The sequence below is a fragment of the Myotis nattereri genome, assembly GCF_964212035.1.
Source record: "Myotis nattereri genome assembly, chromosome: 12".
Classification (NCBI taxonomy): domain Eukaryota; kingdom Metazoa; phylum Chordata; class Mammalia; order Chiroptera; family Vespertilionidae; genus Myotis; species Myotis nattereri.
This window is the reverse complement of record NC_138087.1, coordinates 62,149,335-62,170,038: the sequence shown is the minus strand read 5'-3', so window position 1 is coordinate 62,170,038 and position 20,704 is coordinate 62,149,335. Positions and strand designations below refer to the sequence as shown.

Here is a 20,704-nt window from a genome sequence, read left to right as displayed (position 1 = left end):
TGGCTCAAAATGCATGAGAGCACTGAACTATATCAGACAGGCCGAGGTTAGTCTAGATTTACCTGATAAATCCTCTGCGATCCCAAATTCATCCTTTATAGACGAAAACTCCACCTCGGTCTGATTGCTGGCATTCATGGACCCGGATCGTGGCTCATGCGCATTGTCTTCGGCAACATCAGTGGGCTGCAGAAACGCCGTGTGGACATCCTGAATGTGCGCCTTGAGATCCTCATAGGATGGGGCTCTGAAGTCACAGCCATCACACTGAAGCACCTCCATGATCAGGGTCTACCCTCTCACATCAGGGACCTGTGGCAGAAGGCACAACGAAACGTCTTAAGGAAGGTAGGGAATGCACAGCCCAAGTCGATGGGGCTGAAGTCATTCCTGGAGAAAATTCTAGTATCGGCAGATTTCGCTTACTAAACTCTACCAGTTGGAACACTGGCTAGAGGAAGGCCATCAGACATAACGGGGATGATGTCCTTGACTTCAAAACTTCAAAGAAGGAAAGAAAAAGAAAACCACCCAGATAAACTTTTATTGGCTTGATAGATCTTCAAATGCCATTTGTCAAGGAAATGTCCAGAGTTCTAGTACTTTCTGAATTTCTTGACCAAATTCAAATTTCTTGGTAAGTTAATTCTGATTGTGGTTCTGGCTTGGGCCCATTTTCTTTTTTGAAATAGAGGCTGGCCATACAGAGGAAAAGAAAAAACTTCAATCTCCATTTGCCGTTTTAGTATCATAACACTGATGTTTTACCACTACATTGTGAAACAGTATGGCATCTCAGAGTGGTGGTAAAGAGAGCTTTTATTGGACCTTTTATTATTTTAATCTTAATAATTTTAAGAAATAAAAATTTTTAAAATAATTTTATTATTTTAATTTAACATCTTAACTAATATTGGGATACACCTCTCTCCTCCCTTCCCCAAACACTTTAGTTGGCTTTTTTTTTTTTAATGAGCTAAATGGTTATTTGCTTTTTACTACCCACCAATTATAACTTAACAGCTTCTCCAATCTAATTAGGTCATAAAATATTTCTCATGAGGTTCTCAAACAACCAACTTTAAGATGACAATCCAGTTTCTTGTTGAAAGTTTGCACCTTGGTACCTCCATTTCCATGAAGGCAACAGACAGAAACTCGCAGTCTTGAAGAGGGGCTTCCGAGTCACGACTTTTAAAAATCTTTTCCCATTTCTCTCCTTTACAAATGTGACGTGTATACTCGAACACACACACACACACACACACACACACACACACACACACACAGGCTGTGAACCTGATGGAGAATAATTTTTAAAACTTGCCCAGCTACCTTCATTCTGCTATTTAAAATGGGATAGAAACCTATAGACAGCTTCCCACTAACTCAATGGAGAGTCCCATCATTAAGAACAATGTAGAAGGTACAGGCCTTCCTACCATAACATATATTCGGAGTGGAGATAACCAACTGTTATCTTAATGAGTGAGTGAGTTCATGGAGCTCACCCACCGCAAACTCTACTGAGTCACTGCAATCTAGAACCAGATGTCTAAGAGCAAACAAATCTCTCCACACTTTTATTGTGCAGCAACTTTCTCTGCTTTAATTGGAGAAGATGCCTTATGCCTGCGGGAGAACAAAGTCTAGTAGTATGTCCATGTAGTAGAAGCAGCCGATGCGGGAGGATTTTCCATGAAGGCATGCTCCTGCTGATAGCCTACTAAAATAACTTCTGGCAAGTCCAGCTCTGGGCAGACAGGGGCCTGCAGAGTGAGGTGCAGATATGCACCTCCTCTTCTCTCCCCGGGCAATCTATCCTTTTTCAATAAACATCGAGCCAGAGTCTTTTCAGCTAACTAAGTCTCAATATTCCAGATACACAAGCTTTTAGGTCTAAGCACCAACCCAAATTGTGTGGAAGAGGGTTGCTATCAGCTCTGGATCGAATTACAGCAGCCACCCAGGCCCCACCCCACTTCTCTCGCACAGTCCATTAGACCTGAAAACAAATTTTTCCATGGTGCAGACGACTCCTGCATTTAGAACACTTCATAGGGAAGAAAGAAAAAAAAAAGAAAGCAGATCATCCAGTGTGCACTCCCCATCCCCCAAGCTTAGTCCTTTCATCTCAGCCAAACGAGCCACAGCTCTGCCGAATGTGTTTATCACACTTCCAAGAGATAGGAGCCCTGCGTCACTGGAGCCCTAAGACTGGCTGAGCTGCCCTCGTCCTGAGCTTCAGCGCAGCCATTTTAGCTCCGGGCACAACATGGATTCTCTGGGATTCGGCTGGGCTGACACTCGGCAATGAGCCTCCAAGAGCAGCCTGGGCTCCTCCTAGGCTCTTCTCCTCCCAACAAAGAACAAACTGTTTTCATTCCTTTCCCAAAAAAGCTGCACCTCTCTCCTCCTCACATGTCATGCACCAAGATTTCCAAAGGTTCTATTATCCCATGATTGATAGGCTGGTCCCTTGGTCCCAGCAGAGCACTGGCTACTACAGGACGACCCTGGACCAGACCCTACGCTCCAGCAGGATTGGGAGGCGGGGTGGGGGAACCTCCAGAATGCCTTGGCTTCTTGGGAGTCGTCCTTCCACACACGCAGAAGACATACCATCCGACGCTGCTTGCCAGATTCCAAAGTCTAATGACCTTTGTTAATCACCAGCCAGTCTGTCTGCATCAGCAGACCCTGCCAACAGACACACCCTTCCACACAAAGGCTGTAGCTATTCCTTTTAAAAGAGGTTCTCTGAAAGCTCCATTGTGTAGCCGGGAGGAAAACAAAATCTCTTCCCTTCGAAACTTCAAGCCTTTAGAAATAATGCAACAAAAGCCTTTCTGCTGTGTCTTTTGGGAAAGTTGGGAGCCCGGTTTGCGCAACATCAACACAAACGATGGTTCTGCACAAGGAAAGCAGGGCACCTTCAGCGTTCAGTCGTCCACCCAGAGATGAAATTCCTCCCTCTGTGTAGTCCACAAACACCTCGGGCTCTTCCGAAGCTGCTAAGGATTCTAACTTCACCGGATGCAAACACAAACCAACAGTCTCCTTGTTCAGCTACAAAGGAGATTAAAGGGTTATGAGATCAGAAAAAAAAAAAAAAAGCCACTGATTTGGAAAAACGAAGAGATGATGAAAGTGATTTCCTAATGGGTTCTAGCTTTAATGTTGTTGCAGCCTCTACCTCAAAAATAGCTCAGAGCCTTGGAAGAGGTTAATCTCCAGGCTGCTGAGAGAACCAGCGTCGGGTACAGCGGAGTGGCCTTCAATTTGACGTCTGCACCAAGTACAGAAATGAGGATGTCGCCTCCTTTGAAAGCCATTTTGTCTTTGTGTACACATTTCTCCTGAAGACGCCGACAGAAGGAAACAGAAATTGCCAGCATGGCCCAAACAATCAAAGAAAACAGAAACTTGATGTGGTTGTGAGACTGAGGAGGTACCCGTGTACAAGAAGGCAGAGGAGGAGGAAAAGGGATGAGGGGAAGGGAGAGACAATGAAAACTGGACCCAAGGACGAACCATCCATCAACCAGAGAGGGTGTTTTTGCAGCAGATAGTAATCCTCTGAGAAACCAACAACAAGGAGGAAAAAGATGAGAAATAAGTTTTATGAAATTGACTGCTCCAGCAACCCTAAAAGGCTAAACTAGACTGATCTGCTACAAAATTGGGATTTAAAATCAAAAGCCTTGATCTCACATCTACTTACTTCATTTAAAAATACTGTCATAATGAGATTAGCAATGGTTTTTCCCCCCCCTCACTGACCAAATCAGCAAAATCAAAGGCAGAAGCAGCTTCTAAATTAACTAAAAAGAAATGTTATTTCAAAAGATCATGAGATGAATTTACAAATCAAACAAGCACCCTTCCCACTCTCTGTCTCCTATGCCCCATACAGTAGTTCTAGCGGGTGACTAGACTCTGAACACCACCCATGATGACACTGGCGAGGTGACTATGGATTCATTCTCCAATAACCTCACACTCATGTGCTAGGTCCCCCTAACATGGAAGCCCTAGACCAGTGGTTCTCAACCTTCTGGCCTTTAAATATAGCTCCTCATGTTATGACCCAACCATAAAATTATTTTCGTTGCTACTTCATAACTGTAATGTTGCTACTGTTATGAATCGTAATGTAAATATCTGATATGCAGGCTGGTCTTAGGCGACCCCTGTGAAAGGGTCGTTCGACCGCCAAAGGGGTCGCGACCCACAGGTTGAGAACCGCTGCCCTAGACCAGTGGTCAGCAAACTCATCAGTCAACAGAGCCAAATATCAACAGTACACACATCAACAGTACGATTGAAATTTCTTTTGAGAGCCAAATTTTTTAAACTTATCAACTATATAGGTAGGTACATTGTTATTAACTTAATTAGGGTACTCCTAAGGCTTAGGAAGAGCCACACTCAAGGGGCCAAAGAGCCGCATGTGGCTCCCGAGCCGCAGTTTGCCGACCATGGCCCTAGATCAGGGGTGGGCAAACTTTTTGACTCGAGGGCCACAATGGGTTCTTAAACTGGACCGGAGGGCCAGAACAAAAGCATCGATGGAGTGTTTGTGTGAACTAATATAAATTCAAAGTAAACATCATTACATAAAAGGGTACGGTCTTTTATTTCAATAGTTTTATTCATTTCAAACGGGCCGGATTCAGCCCGCAGGCCGTAGTTTGCCCACGGCTGCCCTAGACCATCTCTGACTACTCATTACTCTCCAGTTCTTATTATCTATCAGCTGTTGATTCGTTCAATTTACATTGATAGTTTCGCGAATTCAAAATGTGGGGTTTTGATGGGAAACCCCAAATCCAATTTTCCATATCTGAAAAACTCTTAAAGTCACACTTAAAGCAAACCCAAAGGTTTTGTTAAAGGTCTGGAATACACGCATGAGAATGGGGAAAGGGAAGTTTTGGGAACAGGCCGCTCTTACTCCACCTTAAGAACACCAATGTGAATATGTACCATCTGCCCAGACACTATCTGTGCGCAGAACTCCTGGGATCCATCAGGCCCCCATTGTCTTCCTGGGAAGGTGAAAGGAGACAATCCACAGCTCCATGGGGAGTCCTTCCAACTCACTGCGCAGGAGTAACTGGAGATGGGGGAGGTGCCTTGACGGTTCACAGCGTTCTCGCCATCCACGCTTGCCCAGGTTGGGCACTGCTCTTTAAGTCTGCATGTCCCAGGAGCAGAAACCTGGTCTTCAAGTCAAAATCCCAACTGTCTCCAGGAGGGGCCCAGATTAAACACGCAGGCCTTGCCTGGATCTGACCAGTCCTCTGACTGGAGGACTGCAGACCAGAAATAAAGCTGCGAAGCACCCCCGCCACAGGGACTCAGCAGCAACTAATTATAACCTTCAGAGCCTTTGAGAAACAGAACCAGAAACACCATCAGGTGCTTTTCGTTTGTCCACTCCAGAAACCTAGTTTCACTTAAGACAGCGAGCTCCCCAGTTCTCCTGAATCACAATTCTAATAAAAGGCTTTAGTCTGAGCACCTGTTGCTTGTGCCTTTCTTACTTTCCTGTCCTACCAGTAGAAAACACAATTACTCAAGGACAGGTAGTAGAATACATACATTTTGGAGTAGCTCAGCTAGAAAAACAAAAATCAGGAGCTTAAAGATCTTCCTACAAATGTTTTTGCAGATCGCAAACTGTTGAAACGAGGAGGTCAAAGAGCTGTGGGTTGTTGGGGGGGGGGGGGGGGTTAATGTTTCTATTTGCAAGCCCCAGGACCATGGTTTGGGAGGAATTTTCATGCTTAGGGTGAAAAATGTGGGAGGGGTGAATCACTAATTAATCTACTTGTGAATGTTGGGTTGCTACTCTTAGCAACAAGGGGTGACCACTTGGTGGTCCATAAGGTCCGAAAGGTTGGAGACTGCTGTTCTTTATCACTTATCATCATGGTCAAAGTGGGAGTCCTAATATTTTAAAATGCAAATATAATATGTCTCTCTCTTTCATATAATACATATATATGTAATTTCTTTCATATAATACATATATATGTAATTTTTAAAATTTAATTTGAACTCAGACATGAGCATGTGCACTCCAAATTAATAGGAGATCTGTTGGCAAAATAAACCAACAAAGAACATCCAAAACAAGCTACCTCCATCGATCTCACAGCATTTGGTACGACTATAGATCCTAGCTCACCATGTGGTGTCTTCAAATGTCCTATCAAATGTTGATACTGTTTGCTACATGATCTAAGCAGTTCTGTGTACTCTTGGCAATCACCACACTAATGAAAGGTTTAACATATCAGGGAGGATAAATAATTAAGGAATTCAGAAGGGAGACACAGCTGCTCTTCAAAACCAAATTTTCAGAAGAGAAAGAATTAATTTGCAACCACATATGTAACCCCCAATATGAGACTGAATTTACATAGTAGCAGAGAAATACCATGAGACCTTGAATCCTGCCAATGCAGGTGGCCTCTGTGCTACGTGGTCGGCCTGGTCCATCTGTGGAACCTTGTCCATTAAATGCAAAGTCTGAAGCAGGCAATTTGTGGATTAATAACCCAGTCACCTTCTGGCCAAGAAAGCTAGTCTTCAGGTTATCTATTTTAGCTTTGTTCTCCTGCATACAGTTTTCAAGTATTACAGAGCATGCTGGGGTAATATTTCCTAACAGATACCTTTGAGATCATCATTAAAATGAGATGAGCACCTAGGGATGTAATCCAAGTGACTACAAAAATGCCAGGTATGTAAATAAGCAGTGATTCGGGCTGAGTGACCTGTTATGAAAGTGAGTGTCTAATACAGAAGGAGATAGTACATACCTTCTGGAGAATTCATGCATTCCTTTGCAATGATATAAGGCTAATGGAGGCCAACAAGCCAATAGGCAGCCTGCCAGCTCCCCTGTCCTTAGAAAAGGAAGCGTGTGATTTGAACGAGGAGATAAAAGAGGAGAGAAGGGACTGGAAAAGAAAGGGAGGAAGCAGGGTGGTATCTCAGTAGCTTCAGACTTCATTGTCTGTAAAGGGAGACCTTCAGTGCACCAGATAACTCTTAATTCTGAGACGTGTCCTGACAATATTCTCCTGGAGAAACAAAACGAATCCTTACACTAAAATTCGCAAAAGACAACCATGACAAAAGAGATCCCAGCTCATCTCACTCTTTCAAATGACGGAAAACCATTCTTGGTGTTGACTGAATTCTCTGAAATGGCCTGGTCCCATCAGGAAGTTGAGCCCTGGAAACGTTGAGCCCATTCTTGCCCTAGCATTGAGGGCCAGAGAACACTGATTTCTCTCCTCCTGAGCCAACCCTCACCCAAACGGCAGAGACAGAAAATCACGGTGTTCCTTTACAGACTCTTCCGAACGCTGGCTGGGTTTCTACAGACACTTTTCACACTACAAGAACTCTCATTATAAAAATTGTAAAATTAAAGGGAAGTTGCAGATATGCTGCTGGGTCTTCATTACAGAACTGATTAAGACGCAGACTAAGCAGAAGCTGCGGTGCAAGGCATTTCCCACACCATGGAGGACCAGGCGGCGCACAGGGTCCCTCTTCTGTGGGTCTGAACGCTTGACTGACCTCAAGCCTTGGCCACAGCTGTTTTCTGGCACAAAAGGTTTGAGTTCTACGTTTTCAGTGAATGAATCCAGAAACCATTTTAATATACCTTATCTCAATTAGCATTCAGAGGGGGGGAAAAAGACCCCCAAATGATGTATGGTTGGCATGTGGACAGTATAAGGAAGTTTTGTTACAACTTCTTTTACTTGGGGAAAAGCCCACAGCTGTCCCAATCTCATTCCTCTGAGACTTGCTCACCACCTTCTAGGCTCTTCGTTTGCTCAGAAAATTCAGACAAGTCACTTCCTTGAGAGGAGAACTGTCCCTCCCAACTCTGCCTGTATCAGTGGCACACAGGGCCCTGATCCAAGCAAGGCAATGACCTTTACGATCTAAATGTTTATATCTGATAAAACCGATTACACGAGCCTGGCACCTGGGTCTGTCTGTCCCTCTCCAAACCATGGCTCCTGATCTGTTAAAGCCCTAAGCAGACTGGGATGGCTGGGATGGTGTAGGTCATGACCACATTCATAATTCTTCCTCCCCAAAAAGAAGGTCATTTTCTTCCCCGCTCCCCTTGGCCTCCACCTTTAGCAGAAGCCATTAGGCTATCCTCCCGCCTAAGTAAACTAACCACTGGGCCCTTTCAGGTCCACTAATAAAACTTTATGAACAAACAAACAAACACACACAGTATGTGTTTATGGATAGGACCAGCAGATACCCAAGAATTTGGATTTTTTTTTTAAGATAGCTAAGAAATTTCTCCCCCTTCACAATTCCCATTCTACTTTTCCATGAGTTAAGTTCACTCCTAAAAATCACTGCACCCCAAAACCTTCTAAACAGAAGGTTAAGACATGTGTCTGTCAACACAACAGTAGAATTTATCACCGTGTGAAAACACGGCAGTGCTCAGGTGCGTGGGTCAAGCCCACATTCCATGAAGCCTTGATAAATCTCACCTTTGCCCCACAAACTTAGGTTTTTCAGCTTATTCACTATCGGCCTGCTCTAAAAATAAGTGACAAGGATACAGCAATGCCTACCTAGCAAGTAAAAGAATTTGTTCCCAGCAGGCGTGATGACGCTACCTGCCATCTTCACCTGCAGCCAAGTCTGGTGAAGCCTTTCCTTGGATCATTTTGTTAAATGAAGAGATCAGATTATGATGTTCCACCTTTTGGTACAAAAGGTGTGTTTTAGAAGATTTCCTTCTCAGATTTTCAAAAGATCCCCCCCCCCCGCCCCTGCCCCTAATTCATTCCCTTATTATGATTATTCAGAGACAAATGCCCAGTTTTACATGGCTGACTCCTCATCAGTCTGGTTTGGGCTGAAAGGTTTTATCCAAGGGTTTTTTCCTGACAACTCCATCTAACATTAGCCCACCCTCCCCACCCCATGGAATCCAGCCCCCTGTCCACAACCCTGACTGAACTCACTTTTTATCACCTTATGCTGTTTTACTTTTTTCATGGTTGACATGATACCTATTTGTTTTGTCTCCCTCCCCTAGAACATCAGCACTCTGAGAGCAGGTCCATGCCTGTCTATGTACATTGGTATCTTTAGCACTGGGGACACTTCACACCAATGGGTACTCAGCAAATGTTGAATGAATGAATGAATGAATGAATCAAAGCTTCTGAATTATAGGAGTCCAATAGAACATAAAAAGATTTATGATGAGTTAAATTCTTCTACTAACCTTATGTTATCATTGAGCAGTCATCCCAACCAGTGGCAATTTTGTTGCCTCTCCATCTCCCCACCCCACACCAGGGAGTATCTGGCAGTATCTGGAGACATTTTTGGTTCTCACAATTGATGGAGGGTGCTACTGGCATCTACTGGGTGGAGGCCAAAGATTCTACTAACTATTCTACAATGTACAGGTCAGCCCCAACAACAAAGAGTGATCTGGTCCAAAATGTCACCACAGTGCCAAGGCTGGAAACCCTGTCACAAGGAGTCTCTGCATTTAACCTACCTGCCCTTACAAGCCTTTCATGGGGTCCTGGCTGGGGCATTTCTGGACTAGACGATCAGCACGTTCTTTCCTAATTTAACGATTTTAGGATTCTATGTTTCTAAATTATCTTAGTGGCCTTCATGTCATATGATATCACAAGCTTTTAGTTTTATTCTTCCGATTTGGGTCTTTTACTGAAAACTTTTCAAGAAGATTTTTTGAGCGATAAGGCCCTTGCACTGTTAATGATCGTGTGGGCTTTGTGGGTAAGGGGTCGATGTCATTACAAATGGTCAAATTCTACACTTGGCATGTGGCTTTCAACTACAATTTCTGTAAAAAACATGATGCATAATTTTTCCAGTTCAACGTATAGAATTACCTTCTCTCCCATTGATGGGGCCCCAGGCTACTCAAAATCACTTTTGCTTCTTATATCCCCAGGGGCCAGCACAGGTCTGGCCCTGATGAGATCTTGGTATGAATGAGTGTCTATATGCCTGCTTTCCAGGAGAAAATTAACCCAGGGTACCAACACGAACTAAACATTCAGGAAGCTAAGTAATTCCAGAGAGCCTCTGTGACCAGAAAAACCAAACAAAACCGAGGGCGATGTGACAGTGCCCACACTGCACCTACTGAAGCTCATGAAGCCACGTCACAATGATAAATGCGCTAACCATTGGGCACTAGGAATTCTAATTCTAAGTCCCCACTTGTCCTTGATATTTGAGTAAGTGGCCATCTTCCTTTTCCTGGTCATCATCCATGGGGAAGGTGCTCTGGTTGCCTCATCCCACTCTCGTATTTATAACTTTGCTAAGCTCCCCTGAACTGAAGTGCCACTTGGAAATATCATCTGCAGCCACACTGGAAACTATTTGGTTGCTTTCCCTGCACAGAAACCATTTAATTCTTGTCTGCAAGGATTCTGGGAAGGCTGAGGAACAATTCTCCCTTACACCTCCACATTCTTTACACTTTTGCATGGAGGGAAATATAACGAAATTAGGCAGGAATAGAGTTTCTCTCCTTTGCCTCCTTGAAAAGTACTGAAACAAATGTGACTGTGCTTTCCTTAAATCAAATCAAAGAATTCATTCTAAAAGCTAATTATCTATAGGCTCACAATGTCCATTAGAAAGGAGATATTAAAGAACACGTGATCCAACCTGATCCAATCTATTCGTTTTTCAGATCATGAAACTGAGGTCTCAGGAAATATAACCTGCCCCAGGCTCCTGGAACACAAACTCTATGAAGCCAGAGAAAAAAAGGGGCGGGGAGGGGAAACAACTTTTGAATTCTACAGTTTGAGAATGGAAAGTAGCAGTAAAGACACTCTATAAATGTTACTCAGTTCATTAGTAGCTATTCCCACTTAAAGCTCATGCCCATATATTCTCACTGAGACTAGTCTTTCTTCCCTGGGGAGGCAGATTCCAGAATAAGCCCCCGTGTCTCTTCTGCTCTGAATTCTCCACTCAGGACAGTCCCTGAAAACCTGCAAAACTCATCGTCTGCCACTTGACTGTTCAGAGATCTCCTTAGGCATGCAAGCAGTGTGCTCATACTTTGGAAAGACATTTGGAAGACTGAAAGTTGCTGACAAAGGTATACACAGAAGAACAAGAGCTATAACACTGAATTATCTTTCTTCAGAATCCAACCTCACGGAATCAGAGCAAGGTTATGTAGGAGCTTTATGTCTGCCAAATCTACCCCATGAGGAACATCGCCTTGTTTCTTATGGAAAATGTGCACTGCCAACAGAGTCACTGACGGGGCGGGCTGAATGAGCCTGAGGGGGCTCTGGAAACACAGGGTCAGTTCATTTACAACGGAAAGGAGAAGAGCAGTCAGTCCCTCAAATGCCTGGAAAGGAAGCCAGTCTTTTCGTGGCACAGCTAGTGAGTGGCTCAGACCAGTAATTTCAGAATATTGTCGATACCAGATTTCACCTCAAATATACTATTGTTCTGAAATCAACCACAGATGGAGTATTTTAACACATTTATGAATATATGTGTGTATGCGCGCGTGTGTGTGTGTGTGTGTGTGTGTGTATCCTTTAGTTATCTCTATTTCCAGTAGATATCTATATCTATTTGAATATAAAAAAGCAAAATGTATCAGAAATACTCTCCATAAGGGTCTCTCTTATAAAATAAATCTTTATCATAGTGAAGAGAATGATTTAAGAAGGTGCTGAGATCTGCATGTTTGGCCATGTTTTTCCTCCATGTAGAAAGAATACTTTTACCTACATTTTGAAGGTCCAAGGAATTCCCTTCCTTTAAGACAGCGGTTCTCAACCTATGGGTCGCGACCCCTTTGGGGGTCGAACGACCCTTTCACAGGGATCGCCTAAGACCATCGGAAAACATATATATAATTACATATGGTTTTTGTGATTAATCACTATGCTTTAATTATGTTCAATTTGTAACAATGAAAATACATCCTGCATATCAGATATTTACATTACGGTTCATAACAGTAGCAAAATTACAGTTATGAAGTAGCAACGAAAATAATTTTATGGGGGGGGGGTCACCACAACATGAGGAACTGTATTAAAGGGTCACGGCATTTGGAAGGTTGAGAACCACTGCTTTAAGACAATGTTTCTCAACTGTATCCTGCCCGGGAATTTAACCATGACTTTGTAGACTGCTTGAAGGGGTTACAGAAGAAAGACAAACCATCAAGACCCCAAATCAGGTTCTGAAAGCAAAATTAAGCAGATCTTTAGGAGAACATTTAAAGAGATATCATCCTCATTGTTTAAGGGCCAAGAGAAAGTTCTGATAATTATGTCCCAATCAAAGATAAATAAGTTAGGGGAAAAAATGAACTAAGGGAGGGAAAAGGGGTGACAGAAAGAAACAGGGCACAAAAAAGGCCAGTGAATTATCTATTTTGAAAGAACAGGGCACAGAAGAAAAGTATACACAACAATTAACAGAGGTACTAGAAAAGAATAGATCAAAGATGAGATGATAAGACATCAGAATGAGATGAAAGGGGAGCTGGCAGTTGAAGAAAGAAACCAAGGACAAAAATGATATTGCAGAACCAATAAATATATTAACGTAATAAGAGGTAAAATCCACAAACCAGAAACAAAGTTGATGATGTGGAAAACAGTCTTCAAAAAACTGACAAAATGCAAAGGAGAAGGACAAGTAGATGAAAGCAAGTAGAGAAGATGACAGATGAGAAGGTTTGAAAGTAGAGATCCAACATACAGATAAAAGGTATTCCAGAAGCAGACAGCAAAACAAAACAGAGCCAAACAAAATATGCTCAAATCTGTGTGACAGAAAATAACTTTGTTGAAATACAGGAATATCAGATATTCCAGGAGAAAGTTAGAGGATCATCAGAATCAAGACATATTAATGATAAACATGGAATTCTATAAAATCAAGATATTTAAAAATTAATCTATGACAAGGGAAAAGGGAAAAAGGTCACGCAGCCTCTGACCTTTTCACAGTAACAGTCAGTGACAGCAAGCAGGGAAGTCTTGAGACAGAGCAAGAGATCTGAGTATTCAGTTCCCAGCTAAATTCACAGCCTGGCATAAAAGTAATAATAACTCGTTTTCCATTAGTCAGGGAATGCAGCACTTATTAACTCTTCTTCCAAATCTACTCAGTGATGTAATATCATCCAACCAAGAGAAGATTCAGAATCAATCAAGATCTCAAGAACAGGAAATTTAGAGGCAAGCAGAGGATGTGAGCACCGAATCCACTTACACTTAGAACTAAGATCAAATAATTTATAATTGCAAAACAAAATTATAATTCCTTAAATGTAATAAATACAAGAACAGTAAAGTATCTCATGTGATAATAACAATACATTATATAAAATTGGGAAAAACCCTCAAGCATAATAACAGAAATAAAGAGGTGGGGGGAGGGGAAGGTAGGATAAATCCAAGCGGGAGAATGGTCTCAACTTTCATAGCAGGACATAAATACTTGATGTTATTTCTTTCTGAAGTAAAGAAAAAAAATTTAAATCCCCTCATAGAGGTATTAAAGCGCATAAATTAAAGTTTAAAATTTAATTAGTAATGAAAATAAAAACGGACTATATAGCTTTTAATTTTTTAATCAAAGAAAACAAAGACCATATAGTAAAAGACAGAGGACAAAGGTAAATTGCACAGAAAGCTGCATGTGAGTGCAAAAAATTAATTAGAAACAAGTATATCTATTTTATCAATAAATGTGAATTAGACAACTGCTACTGTGGAAAATATCCCCAGAGTAGATTGAAAAACAAACTCTAATTGCATTTGTCTACAAAAGACTCATACCAATGACACAAAGTTTAAAAGTAATAATATGATCAAAGATATATAAAAAAATAAGTAGGAATTATGATTAATTTTTCATGGTTAAAAATTCAAGATAAAAATGCTTGTAAGTTTATCCTTAACTTTTACAAAAAAATAAGCAGAAAATATCCACAGATGCAAAGGAAAATAAATTATCATTTTAAAAGTTCAAAGATAAATGCTTAATAATGTAAAAATGTATAATCCACAATGAAGATTTATCATGCTATTATGCCCTCACCCCCACAACACCAAATAGGTAAAGAAAAAAAAATGGCAACAGATACAAGAAGGAACAGACAGAAGTACTTAATAGATTCAATAGAAAAAGACAACTAAGGATAGAATTAATAGAATTGACTTAAGAGACACATTTCAAATTCCATTTCCTGGAAATAGAAAACACATTTTCATTTCAAGCAACGGTGGGACATTTACAAAGGTTTTCAAATGCCCACGGAGGTTTACAAGAGTCTATAAAGCCAAAAGTAAGAGATAATAAATTACAAATAGAAAAAATAGTCCATCATTTCTACTTACTAGTCAACAAAACTTGGGGGGCGGGGGGTGGGGGGAAACAAAACATTCCAAGCACTTGGAAAATTTTTAAGAATTTTCTCCTAAACAATTTATTGGGCAATGAAATAAAACTTCGACAGCAGAATGTGACTTTCAAAATGTTATGTACATAAAATGTGAAATTTGCTAAAAGCTTTAAAAACTTGCTTTATAAGAATTATAAATCAAGAAATAATAGTAATTAATTCTTAAAATCAAGAAAGAACACTATTAAATGAATTAAACATCTTAAGAAAAAGGAAAAGAAAAGTGGAAGGATTTAATTAAAATAAAGTAGAAAATCAGAAGTCAAAAAATCAAAAAGCAATAAAATTAACCAAGTGACCACATATTTTCTTTAAAAATATAATACCACATAAAATTAAACAAAAACCATTATCTAGCCTAGTAAGGAATGGGGGGGGGGGGATGAGGAGAAAACACAAATCACAAATATAGAAAATTAAGGCTAAAAGGTAGAAAATTAAGGATAAAGAGGTAGAAAATGTTCACCAATGTACAGGAAAATAAAGTATAACTTAAAAATGACTATGTACAACTCTAGGTAATATTTGCAAACCTAATTGTAATAGATGAACGCCTAGAAATCATCTAAAAAAAATCAATGTTCGATCTAAATCCGCTTTTCCTCCCCTCAGATAGGTGCTCCTGCCGATTCACCGTTTCACTTCTGCCCAGTCGGCTGACGTTTACCTGCCTTCCACTCTTGTGTCAAGTTGAGAAGAGAAAGAGGTTCGCATCTTCTCCTGCCTTTCCTTCCTCATCTCCTGCGTACCCGTCCTTTCCCCCCTCTTTTGTTTGCCACAGGGAAGGCACGCTCCCACTCCCACTCCCCACAGCTGATTCCTCAGCTTGGGCTCTTGATCCAATCCTCTCCCGCCTCCACCGGGGAGCCCAGCTGATCTGCATTTTCAGCTCTGTCTGATACCAGCTAAGTCCTTCCCACCTTAAACTCTCACCCATCCAGGAGGAACCTTCCTCCCTGCCCCCCCCCCCCCAATCCCCCCACACACAAGCATACCCACTCACAGCCCCCGCCCCCTGTCCCTCGGGCCTGTCTCCTTCCCTAGAGAACTGGGAAAACTGAAAGTAGAGGTACAGGTAAAGCCATCTAGGGTTGAATCCCAACTCCGTGATTTAAGAGCTATATGAATCCCTGACAAACTAAATTCCCCAAACCTCTATTTCCTCCTCCATACTAAAGAATCCCATTTCATAGGTATGTTGTGTGGAATAGTCTGGATAGTGATCATAAAGCGTTTGGCAGAGTTTCTGGCATACGGAAAGACAATTATAATTGCCATTATTACCATTAATCCTCCCTTTCGCAGACAAACTGCTTCCGCGCTCCCTCCTCAATCCTCTACACCTGACCTTTGCAGCGACCATTTAGCTGAAATCAGTTCACCGTGGTGAGGAACGACCTTCTGAGGACCAAGGAAAGGCTAGTTTTACTGGCTAACTTTCTTCCACACCCTTCTCCACCACAGCCCACACTCTCCCGGAATACCCACTCCCCCATCACCACCCATTTGCATCCATCCGTCAGTCTCAATTTAGACCAGGGTTTCTCAACCTTAAGCATCACCAACGCTTGGGTCCGGATCATTGTTTGTTGTGGGGGAAGCTGTCCTGGACGCTGGAGGACATTTACCAGCATCCCGGCCTGTACCCACTCCCACTGCCCCCAGCGGGAACCAAAGTGTTTCCACTGATCTCACTGAAGACGCTGGGGAGTGAAGGTGGGGGGTGGGGAATCATCCCCAGTGGAGAACCACTTCCTCTCGAAGGCCCTGCCTGGCGCCCCAGGGCTGTGCTGAGGCCCCTTCTCCGTGTTCCTGAATCTCCCAAGCACTTGTCACACGGTCTGCCTAACTGTCCATCTTGCCACCCTGACCTGAGAGGTCCTTGAAAGCAAGGACTGTGTGAGTTCATTCCCAGCACCGACCAGTGTCCGGGAACCTACACAATCTTCCTCCACCACTTGGAAACATCTTCATCTCTAAGACATACCTTAACACAGACTTTCAAGAAGAAAACCCACGCACATTAAATGTAAACTGATTGTAACATGTATCCCTTAAAAAAAAAAAAAAAAGGTGTGTCTTTGTACCCAGGAAATAAGGAATCAGGCTAAACTAATGGGCTGTATGAGTTTGGGGGGAAGCGGGGAGAATGGGGGATGTTGGTGAAGGAGCTGAGGATCAGAATTAGCGAAAAGCTTTAGCTCCAATCCCATGGCTACGAATTCCGGGCCTGGCTTGTGGCTGGAGGCTGTTCTAAGGTAGGTCAGCAGGACCCCTCCACTGGCCTCTTGCCCACTGTTCTCCTCACACACAAGTCCTCTCCTTCCCTAATCTCAACACCGTCCTTGTGTTCAGATGTCTTAGCTGATTTGGGATTTCTGAATTTAGTGATATGTTTCTACCTTCATCCCCCTTTTCTCATATCCTTGTGCTCCCGCCTCTAGCGATGAAATCTCAGGCAAAGAAGATTGTCCTTACAAAATACTGCTTTCACTCAAAGAACAATATTGCGTTCCAGAAGGCTGGTCTATTTGGGAGATGAGAAATGTCAAGATTGAAAAGAACTAACTGGTCTCCAAATGGAATTACTCAAAAAAAGTAAGTCTTTAAAGATACTAAAACAGAATGAGGTCACCAATGGCCAGGGTTCAGCACAGCACAGGCAAAGCTCTGGTCACCAAAGCTAAGAAGCCCAGACATCCAGCCTGCATTTCAAAACCTGTGCTTCTCCTTAAGGAAGTCTTAGGAGAATTCCTTAGCAGTTACAGATAGTGAAAAAAATAAGCTGTAAAACAGAAGGCATAGTCTGTTGCTGCCTAAATAATGATGGTAGGAATAAGTTAGTATAGACTTTAGGTACAGGGAGACAATTACAAGGTACATTCCCTAAACCAGGGGTCCTCAAACTACGGCCCGCGGGCCACATGCAAATACAAATATTGTATTTGTTCCCATTTTGTTTTTTTTTTACTTCAAAATAAGATATGTGTAGTGTGCTTAGGAATTTGTTCATAGTTTTTTTTTTTTAAACTATAGTCCGGCCCTCCAACGGTCTGAGGGACAGTGAACTGGCCCTCTGTTTAAAAAGTTTGAGAACCCCTGCCCTAAACCCTTCGCAGTGAAGTTTTCTCTGGGAGTGCAGTTAAAAGGGACTTTCACTTTCTCTGAATTCCAACTTCTACCATGTTTGTATATTTTTTATTAGTATGTTGGTTTTACAAGCTGGAAATGATTTTTAAAGTTGAAGTGCTTTTAAGAGAAATATGTAAACAAACAAAACAGTCTCCCTATTTAAAAAAATCCCCAAGCCCAAGTCAGCCCGGATTTAAGGGAATGTGCGAGTGTGCGTGTGTGTGTGCGTGTGTGTGATAACTATGGTGTTTAAATCCTTAACAGATCCACACAACACTTCGGCCACGTGAACAAGAGAGGCACAGCCGAGAATGACCACACAACACGTGCTGCCTATTAGCAACCGGAGCAATTGTCAGTGTTTTGCTAGCCCTCTTCACAGCAGGTGCGCCGCCCCACACCATTGGAGAAAGGGAAGTTTAGCAGGATCACATTTGAACACAAACGTTAATCAATGGAGCCCACGGAGTGACCATTCGATCCAATGATCACTTCTGTTCCATGAAGCCCTACGGAGGACAAAGCTCGGATCTCAAGGGACTGTCCGCTTTACCTTATACCCCCAAACACGTAAAAACATCTTAAATGTCTCTCCAGGAAATATGAGAAGCCACATAATCCATGACCTCCCCCCGCCCCCCTCGGAGATATATGGGACGCCAGTCATGACCACCTCACCCCACAACTGAGATAAGGTTGGAAATCTGAGACTAGATGAGGTCAAGTCTGGCTTGGAAGTGTCTCGTCATTGCCAAGGTCCACTTCATCTCACATTTAGACTGGTGAAGAGGGAGTCATTGACCTGGCGCTCTCTGCCTTCATTTAAAAGAAAAATCATTTTCAATTGAGCCCAAAACACATACTTATTGATCAGCTACCATGTGCCAACAGCATCCATTTATTGAACATTTGGGTGCCTACTAGGAAGCTGGTATGGGTCTGGATCTAAGAGTAAAGCAAGTAACGCAAGGAGACAAAAGGGAGGTTTGGAAGTTAAAGTACAGTTGGGACAAGACTAACATAAAAAATTAGAGAATGAAGAATTCTAAATACTCTGTAATGAAGTGTGGATTGTTATGGAACAGTTTGCAAGTACCAGTATAATTGGGACAGCTGGGAGGGCAAAGGATGAGGTGGGTCCCTGGGTCTGATAATAAATGTTCTTGAAAGCTAGGCAGGCCAGCCTGGGTCAGTAGAACTAGCAAAGGTTTTAGCAAAGAAAGATAATAGGACCTCATCATCCTAAGGGTTAGAATGGAGCTTTATCGCCTACTACCTGACCTCAGGCAAGATGCAAAACTGCTTTCTCACCTGTATAATGGGACTAAAAATATCCACCTCCCAGGGATTAAATAAGATAATATCTACGGAGTCTCAAATGTCAGATTCTTCCCTCCCTGGCTTCATTGGGAACTCTTACGAATGAGATAGATGACAGCTAGGTCCTTTCAAGGTGAAGGTCTGGGGGCGGGGGAGCAGGGACGGGCTGGAGGGGGTTGATGTGGGGGAAAAAGGGGACATATGTAATACTTTCAACAATAAAGATTTTTTAAAACGCATTATTTTGGGACCACAGAGAGGAATTTATGGGGGCTGGGAAGGGGGAGTAGTGTGAGACAAAAGCTGCTAAAGCAGCTGCTGGCTGGTGTGGCTCAGCTGGTTGAGTGTCATCCTGTGCACCCAAAGGTTGCCGGTTTGATTCCTAGTCAGGGCACATGCCTGAGTTTCAGGCCTGATCCCCAGTAGGGGGCGTGCTGGAGGCAGCTAATCCAATCAATGTCTCACAAGTCTGTTTCTCTCCCTCTGTCTATAAAAAGAAATTAAATATATACATACATACATATAAAATCTTTAAAAAATTAATAAAGCAGCTGCCAAGATGGTCCAGAAATGAGATAAAGTAGGACTAGGCCGGGAAGATGCACTGGGGGTGAAGAGGAGGTGGTCAAACCTAAACCATATTGAGAAGGGAGCAACAACAGAGGCCAATTCTTTCTGTGAACTCCACCTAATGACCAGGTCACCACATCAAGAGTAACTAATGAGATGTGGTCTGGGCTCTTTTTAAAAAATATATATCAAGAAGAGTTATTCAGGGATAGATTTAAAACAATTATACTTTGAACTACATTTTTATATGATTAACGCCAATGAAGGTGTAGAATATCACCCAAGAACTTTAAGAAGCAACAGTCCTTAGGTTGAAATACTTGAACCAGTTGGTTCTTCAGAGATAGTGCATCAACCTATGATAATGGCATTCTTATATATTTTCTACTGAACTAGATAGCAAGGAAATTAACTTGAGGCAGCCCTGTCAGGAAGAAATATAATGTGAGCTATAGATGTAATTTTAAATTTTCTACCAGCCAGAATCAGGTGTAATTAATTTCAATAATAGTCCATTTTAGCCTACTATATCCAAAATATTATTTCAACATGTAATCAATACATATACATATCAATGAGATAGTTTACATTCTCTTTTTCCTACTAAGTCTCAAAATTCAGTATATTTGGGACTCATAGCAACATCTCCATTCTGACCAGGCATATTTCAAATGCCCAATCACCACCCATGGCTCAGGGCTACCATCCTGGACCATGTAGAGATAGACAACCTTCAAGTCTCCCTTTGAACAAAGTCCTTACTCAATAGAGTTTTTCACTGGGAACTCACCTTGAGGTAGTCACCTACTGCAGCTGCAGCTAAACATCTGGAGTGAGAGATAAAATGCTAAATCACATCTGTTCCCTGGCTTACAGCCCTGCAATATCTTTCCTTTCCCTTAAGATAAAGACTAACCACTTAGGGATCCCTCCCATTCAAAAACCAGAGTCTATCACACTAATTTTTATGGATCCTTAAGTAATATCTTGATATCTTATCTCTGTAATAATAGAGATACGAAGACCTTCCTCAAAGCACACTCTACCTACACGGTCAAGCTGGTTGTTTTCATAACACACCAAGCCCAGAGCTGATCCAGCTGAAAAACACCTTTGACCAACAAGGGCTTTTTTGAACTTGGCAGTTGGCCTGCCTAG

General features: G+C 42.2%; 1 protein-coding gene across 1 annotated transcript in view; it reads right to left on the bottom strand.

Annotated features, from left to right (window-relative positions):
* ZNF462 (zinc finger protein 462) overlaps positions 1 to 20,704 on the bottom strand; it is a 142,199-nt gene that overhangs the window by 84,251 nt on the left and 37,244 nt on the right. The window contains exon 2 of the mRNA XM_081102994.1: positions 63 to 312. Within this exon, the coding sequence (XP_080959120.1) occupies positions 63 to 282 (220 nt within the window). The 5' untranslated portion in view covers positions 283 to 312. The remainder of the gene's footprint in view (positions 1 to 62; positions 313 to 20,704) is intronic.